Source organism: Vigna radiata, chromosome 8 (assembly GCF_000741045.1).
Source record: "Vigna radiata var. radiata cultivar VC1973A chromosome 8, Vradiata_ver6, whole genome shotgun sequence".
In the NCBI taxonomy this organism is placed as follows: domain Eukaryota; kingdom Viridiplantae; phylum Streptophyta; class Magnoliopsida; order Fabales; family Fabaceae; genus Vigna; species Vigna radiata.
Window position 1 is genome coordinate 29,023,974 of NC_028358.1, and position 8,513 is coordinate 29,032,486.

General features: G+C 34.5%; 1 protein-coding gene across 1 annotated transcript in view; it reads left to right on the forward strand.

Moving 5' to 3' along the window:
• LOC106770475 (pentatricopeptide repeat-containing protein At1g02370, mitochondrial-like) overlaps positions 1-216 on the forward strand; it is a 1,721-nt gene extending 1,505 nt beyond the window's left edge. Inside the window, exon 3 of the mRNA XM_014656284.2 lies at positions 143-216. Within this exon, the coding sequence (XP_014511770.1) occupies positions 143-216 (74 nt within the window). The remainder of the gene's footprint in view (positions 1-142) is intronic.
• Positions 217-8,513: the final 8,297 nt, after the last annotated feature.

Sequence of the window (8,513 nt, forward strand, 5' to 3'; positions counted from 1 at the left end):
TGGCATCCTTCACCACATGTTGTTGGGGCTTTTCTGAAGTACTACGAAGAAGAGACGGATATGGATGGTGTTGATGAGTTGTGTAAGATTCTGAAGGCTAAGAATTTTGATGATTCCTGGATTAAAACTTGCATTAATGAAGCCAAAGCGTCTCCTAAAACTGATCCAAGATTGAAGGAAGATGATTCTCAAAACTATCGTGCGCAGGAGAACTAGACATCATGAAAAAGTAACTGTGTGCAGCTTGTAGGCGCTGTTTATGATGCAAGTGATTTTGCAGTTATCTTGGTTTTCATAAGATTAAGAACACTCTCCAGAATCGTTTAGAATTTAATACTCCATTATCTGCATATGAACTCTCTCATTCTCTACGAAACCTGTTATAGAGAAGCATGTGAGTACCAAAAAAAAAACATGGAAAAGAAGATGCTAAGTAGCTAAATGATAGGGGAAAAATAAAGCAGAGAGGTACGATTTAAAGTCATGTACTTAAGGTGCTCTAGTAAAATAAAAATAAAAACAGTTCGACCCAACGAATGAGAGGTTGTGTGATTGAACTATTCTGAACCAGCGAGAAAAAATAGTGTGAATCTGTTAGCTAATAATTTGATCCAGTTACATATTATTAACTAGAATTCCACCAAAACTATATTAGTTAGGTTTAATATTTTTGTAAGTCCTTATTTTCGCCCAAATTAGGTCTCTTTCTTTTTCAACTTTTCAATTGGGTCCTTATTTTTGTAAAATTTAAACAATTAGAGATCTGCCGTTAAATTAAACAAACGACCGTTGTTTAATTTAACCTACGTGATATGGTTAGTATATTCTATTAATCTGACGTGGCATTAAAAATCAATTTGAATTAATTTTTATATTAAAATATGATTAAGCAAAGTTAAATCAGATGACTTGAAAGGGAAAAAAAGTCTTCTTCCATTAATCCCTTTTCTTTCAGAACCCTAAAACCCCTTCTCAACAATGAAGCCAACATCATCTGCATCCTCCATTCAACATCGTCTCTTTCAAGGACTTGGTCATCATCAATAAGATTAACATCTCCTTCAAGGTCTCACTTTTCCATTCTATTCTTCTCCATCGCAATCTATTCTTCTCCGTCGCAGCCCAAGACGCTCTTCGCCTTCGAACAAGAGGATTTCTGATAGTGGCGGCGACCAGCTCGTTGATGACAACGCCGCGCCAAATCGGAGAGGATTAAAATTGTCCGTTGGGAAAAAATGAGAAGGAGGGATGATCTGTAATTTTGTTGTTGGATGAGTGTGTCGATTGGATTGGAGCGGAGACAATCGAAGTGCAAATCAAGGGATTCATCAATTATGTTCTTCAGATGAGTCATCACAGATACAACAGATGAGTTGTGAAACTGTGTGGTGAGAAGTAGCAACTCACGGGATGCTCTTTGCTCTGCGGGATTTTGATTCGAAACTCACAGGAAATGATATTTTGCATCCACAACACTCTTTTGGGTCCCGCCCTCACCACCTCCACTAATCACTCCGCCCTCGCAAACATCCTTTTCTTTTTCGCAACATACACCAAATCACTCATCTTGCTTTTGGTTGTGGGGTAAATGGTGTTACGAATAAAAAATACAGAATATCATTTGCTGCTTTTTTTTTTCGCTTAACTATCGGAAAAGACTTTTCACTCAAGTGCCATTCACATACGACAAACAAAGTATACATTTTTACATAATCTTTATTTGGACTTTAAAATGACTATTATTCTCCACCCTAAACCTTACTACTACAAGCGCCCCTGCTTCTCCTCGTGGACATGCCTGGACTTGGCAAAGAAAAAGAGATATGTATATCTCTATCAAAGATCAAGTCATTTCACAAATTGGGTATCAATCTGGGAATTTATTGATGTTGGGTATCAATTTGGGAATTTCAGCGGAACAACTGCCTTGTCCATTGTTAGACAGGTAAAGGGCTTTTGGGGTTACCAGATGAGGAGTTACCAGGACTTGCCATGTCAAGGGCTTTTGGGAAAATGACTTGATCTTTGGACGAACCCCAGAAGAATCTTAATCCCTAATTCGATAAAATAAAATTCCTCGTAACAATTCTCGTTTATAACTTTCATTTTCTTTTTATTTAAAAAAATGAATTATTCATGTGTTTCAACTGGCCATGTCAGTTAACAAAATGACTACTGCGTGCCACGTCTAATTCTCACTAACACCGTTAGAGACAATTTAACGGAAAAGATCCAATTGTTTCAATTTTCATAAATTTGGAACCCAATTAATATTTTTTGAAAGAAAGGGACAAAATTGAGATTTCACGCGAAAATAGGAATTTCGTGAGTGATTAAACGTATTAGTTATTATGTTCATGTTGTTATACGACCTCAGTTTTGAAGTAATAGTCTTTTAAGGTACCAGAGATAAAACGAGTAACTACTAATAAAATCATTTCAAAAAAGGATATATGTATCAGTTTCTATTATTAATTAAAGATTAATTAATTCAGAATCTGGAGCTAAAATATTTTATTTAATATTAGAGATCAATTTAAATTTCATTCAAAAATTAATTATAATTTTTTATTAATAATAGAAATTATTTTAGACATCAATAATTTTTTGTTAATAAAATAGTCTTATACAATTAATATAATAACAAAATACTTTTTTCTCTAAACTAATTATTATTTAATGATTTTTCTTTTTTTAGTGTATACTAATGTAATATAGCCTATTGTATGTGTCATTGTGCGTTATACCAAACCTTGTTAACTAATCAATTTTATGAGTAGGTACATGGTTCATGTAGGAAAAACATTTGTTGATTAAGCATATATTTAAGTATCTTAACCTTGTGTTTGGATAAAGAATTTTAATAATTCTAAAAAGGTAAAATATATAGTATTTGAATTACTTAGAAATATTTGCTTCATTTTTGGATTTGTCTAATTTGGTTCGATCTTTGATCTGAGTTGGTTCGTTTTGACCTTAGGTTCAAGCGCACTCGTCTAGACCCTTAGCCATTGTTGACTATGCTCATCCTTTGTCACAAATTAAATCGACTTGACCTTCAAAGTTGAAGGTTGAACTAAGTTGGTCTGAGTCGAATGTCAAGACTAATCAGTCCTTGTTAAAGGTCGAGACTAATTGGCTTTAGCCAAAGGTTGAGAATAGTCAACCATAGTCGAAGGTTAAGAAGAGTCAGGCCTGTGACAAGTTTGCCTTGGCTGAAGATCAAGATGAGTTAACCATCGAGATGAGTTGGACAGATACGAAGGTCGAGAATAATTGGTGCATATTGAAGCTTTAGTTGAGTAGGCCTGCAAACTTTTTTTATCTTGGCCAATAAGGAATGCCACAATGTGGGGAATTCAATTTCCTCCTTTTTGAGTGAATTTCAAATTATATTATTTTAATTATTTGAAATACCTTCTTAATTTTTTTTCAATTTCTATTTAATTTCCTCACAAAAACAAGTCATTTTACTTCAAATAATTTCAAATTCTCCAAATAAATGAATTACTCTCTTAAATTGTCATACCCAAACATAACATAAGGGTATTATGATGTGGGTCTTTTCTATGAAGGTTATACTTAATGTACTTTTCCTATATATTCATATTCAAATTATGCCAATGATCTTGATTAAATATGGTTTATAATGAGTTATGTTCTCGGTCATGGAAATTTGTTGGTTAGTTTGAAACAATTATACAACTATAATAGCTATGTTCACTACTAAAACAAAATTTGTGGCTTTTACACAAGAAAAAAAAGGAGGAAATTTGGGGTTTCACTATTGACATGAGATTTTTAAAGAAGTTTATTATCTTTTGTTATAGTCTAAGTGCAATTTGTCTGGTCAAAATTCAAGTTCATTATGAGCGAACTAAGCATATTGATGTCATGTATAATTTTCTTAGCATTGAAGGTCAAGTTGATGTCTGAAAGATCTAAACTCCATCTTCTTGAATCACCATTCATGTGAGTAAGGATGACAAAACAACTAGCACCCTCTTTGGCCTCTTGCCACACCTGACATGACGACATCTCTAGTTCTTCTTCATTGGGAAACAATCACTTTTTTTACTACAATCTATAAGAATACAATTGGCAGATAACCAATCCATTCCTAAGATTACATTCAAATCTTGTAAGGGTAAGCATATGAGATTCACTATAAACTTATTTCATTCCACCACCACTGAACATTTAGCACAAATAGCATACATCTTAATTAACTAGAAGCAGGAGTAGATACTACAAGGTCATATTGCAGCTCTCTAACCGACAAACTCAACTCTTGCAAACAATAGTTTGACACAAAAAAGTGTGTCACTTGTGAATCAAACAACATAGATAAGCTTCTATCATAAATCAAACAACTTCCTACTATGAGATTACTTGAAACAGATGCCTTTGCCCTTGACATGGCATATATTATGCCTAAATCTTGCGGTTTTCCACCCCTACTCTGTTGTGGTTGCACTAACTGTCATGGTTGGGTCACCAAACTCCCCTTAATTGATCCCCCCACTATGAGAAAACCCCCTAGACCCTTGAGATGTAGGCCTTGAATAAGGCTTCTTCTTCTCTACAAAACCTAATATTGACTCAGATGACCCTCCAACTCTCTAAGGCTTCCCTTGTTGCTTTCTACCAAGGCAAGAAATTTCTTGATACAAAGAGCAGCTACCATCAACTTAATATCTCCCCTCAAACCATTTTCAAATTTCCTACATTACCATTCTTCGTTTATCTTCTAAGTATGAAACCAAATCAGATGTTTGAACCTTTTAGTATACTCAGATACAGACTTCCCTCCTTGGACTAACTGTAAGAACTCCACCTCTTTAGCAAACCTCACACTATTAGGAAAATATTTTGCATAAAACTTCTTCTTAAATATCTCCTATGTGATAGTCTTTCCACCACTTTCCAACAACATCTTCATGCTACCCCACCAATGACTCGTTTCTCCAATAAGCATGTACTTAGAAAATGACAATCTACTTTCTGTTGGATATCTCTTTGCATCAAAAATTATTTCCATATCCCTCATACACTGGTCTGCCTCATCAGGACTCGTCCTGTCATCAAACTAGCTAAGTGATGTTGTAGAAAATTCTACAAACTAAATTCTTGAGCTTGAGAAAAATGAGTCTGAGAAGGCCCAGCTGCTGACCTTGTATCACTCATCTAGTTCATAGTTGTCATGTATTGCCTTTGGGATGTCTCAATTGACACCCTAGCAGCTCCCAACTAGAATAAGGTTATCGTATTCTGCTGAACCAATGATGCATTCTGCTGCTGCATTGTCGGCACAAAGGATTTCATCATCCTTACTAGATTTGGCACATCCGAATTTGTGAGTGATGATGGAGGAGGCCTATAGGTGCCGTACTCCGATGACACAAACAAAAGTCATCAGTTTAACTCAAATAATCTAAAATACTATCTAGACACAACTAAGGGTACACAACAAAAACTTGGTACACTAATAACCTACAGGTTTTCTAAGGAAAAACTGCTCTAATACCAAATTTTAACATCCCAAATTATCGTTTTAATACTATAAGAGAAATTATCACATCTTTCTAAGTTAAGAATAGTTAACCAAAAAGGACATATAAAATGTTATTACAGTTATCCAAAAAATAACTATAATTCAAACTTGATATACAAAAGTTCTATTTCTAATATTATCTAAACATTGAACTAAAGGTTCAACAAAAATCAGGATTTATAACAATACAAGTCTAACTATCTATACACCAACATCCTCCACTCTCAACGCTTAATCAACTGAAACATCCTCCTTTACTCACATCAATCAGGTGATTACTGCCAAGGAGAAAGATCAAACACAATAAAAAAAACACAAGCAACAAAGTAAGCTAATTTTAAAAGCATCACATATACCATTAATAAAAATCATAAACATTAAAAGTTCAATATCACATCCATTAAAACCAATTACAACTTTACCTACATATATCTAGACTCTAGACATGATCATTCAAATACATGTATTGGTGTCGAACTATTAGGGCACCTGCACATGTGTGGTGAAACAACATACCACCCAAACTGCCATACAATGTTAATCCATCAAACACCTATGGTCAAACATACTTGGGGTTTTAGACCTTCTGCTACTCCTCACCACATAACTACCACTCTTTACTTGAGATTGGATAACTATTGGAGTCGAAAACATTCCCCCATTTCAAAACTCTTACCGCAATACATTACACAAGCACAACCCAAGGTTATTCCCCATGGAATCCCCTTCCACAAACTAAAACCGAATACACTTTCGTCATTTTCATTCACAAGACATTCACAACCTTATTGCCAACTCTATATAGCTTTATAAACATACGTACATTAAAATGCATATAAACATTTACATCAAGCTTAGATGTCAAAATAACATTGGAGAAACCATAGAATTATAATAAGTTTAAAGCAAGCAAATTTGGGAAGAACAAAATGGCACGAAACAGTATACCCCTATCGTTAAGCGCCAACCCTTTCGGAAACTTAGCGCTCGAGTGCCACCTTAGTGCAGTTGAGCGCCAAAACTCTCGATGGGGCATCGTTGAGCGCCACACTAAAAGTTCAGAAACTTCATACTTTGATCTAAATACCCCCATAACTCATTCCAATGACCCAACTTGTATCTTTAACACTAAAATTTGATTTGAAAAATGTTTATCCTTCGAATTTGATACCAATTGAATCATTTTGTTAGAGAATTGGTCCATTAGATCAGCCTAACTATCCAAAAACACGTACAACAAATTTGACATGCTACCAACCAAATTTTAGTCAACTAATTAGCTAAGCAAGTCTTAAATGGCCCAACAAAAGACCCTAAGTATCTTATATACCCATTCAACAATTACTTCAAAGTTTCACCCATCAAAACCCTTTTTTTTTTTTACCAAAACTAGCATACCATATTCCATTTTTACTGCTTTAAATTCTACAAAGACTTTGTACCTCACTAAACTTCAAAACAACAACATTATAGATTCAAGTAAATACCAATTCACAATCATACATAGCATTATCCTTCAATAGAAAACATTCACTTATCAATACACTAACATCGTTCAACAATAGTCATAACTTAACTAACATACATTCATACTTATTAACACTAAATTAAAGCAATTATTAGCTTCTATTACCTAATTGAAAAGCTTAAATGGCTTTTTGCCTCGGCTTAGAAAACACTATTTAAACCTACAAACCATATAATTTTGATTCAAGTAGACCATTAGGACCAATGATCATCAAAGAACACACATGAACTCTAGGATTATGCATGCAATTAGAGAATCTTCTCACATGCAATAAAGAAGCTCATATCAAGAAAAGAGTAGAAACTAACTTACCCTTTTAAGAAAATTAACCGAATAAAGTTGAAGATATCACCATCGTAATTATTTAGATAGTTTATGATCATCAAAGAGATGACTTGAGTTAAAAAACTTAAAGAAAAAAAAAGAAAAAATCTAATATAAGTGTTTTTAGAGAAATAATACCTGTTTTAAACAATGAAACATATGTAAAATTTTCTATTTATATTAACAAACTTTTAACATTAAAAATAATATAATTTTATTAATTTAAAACCTCTGTCAATTTTAATCCTTTGTATTTTAGGCTCTTACATTTTTCACTTATGAATTTTGACTCTGTTTCCATCCTAAACGATGCCGTGTAGCGGGTTTTGATAAACCCTGACAAAACCTACTATGGAATCGATCAACAAGAGACAAATAGCACCCGCACCAGATGTGGCACGATCCCAGATCAATGGAGATGAATCTCGGCCGGCTGATTTCTGGTGGAGGATGGCTACTCCGGCGACTTTGCACGGCGGCTGAGAGTCCAGCAAAAAGTCCAAACATCTATCGAATGTTATCGGCGTTGGGCAAGACTGGAGGAAGCGTGTCGGAAACTTTGGACAACCATGTAATGCAAGGCAAAGCCATAAAAAAAACAGAACTCAAAAGATGCGTGGAGTAGTTCCGAAGGTATCGCAGATTTCAGCATGCACTCTAGGTATAAAATACTAATTTAAATTATTTTTGTGATTTTGATGTATGTTGAAGTTTATAATTTATGATGATTACAGATAATTGAATGGATGGAGATGAGGAAAATTAACCCTTCCTGAAATAATTATGCAGTGCAATTAGATCTTGTGTCCAAGACCAAAGGGGTGGTTGCGGCTGAAGAGTTTTTCAGTGGTCTTCCTCTTCCAGACAAGAAAAAGAATACGTATGGTGCTCTTTTGAACTGTTACTGCAAGGAACTAATGAAAGACAAGGCATTGAGTTATTTTCACAAAATGGATGAATTGGGTTATGTCACTTCTCTGGCTTTCAGCAATTTGATGAGTCTGTATATGAGAAGTGGTGAACCCAAGAAAGTGCCTCACCTGGTGGAGCTAATGAAAAAGAGAAGCCTTCCCTTGTCTTCATTCACGTATCTTATCTGGATGAACA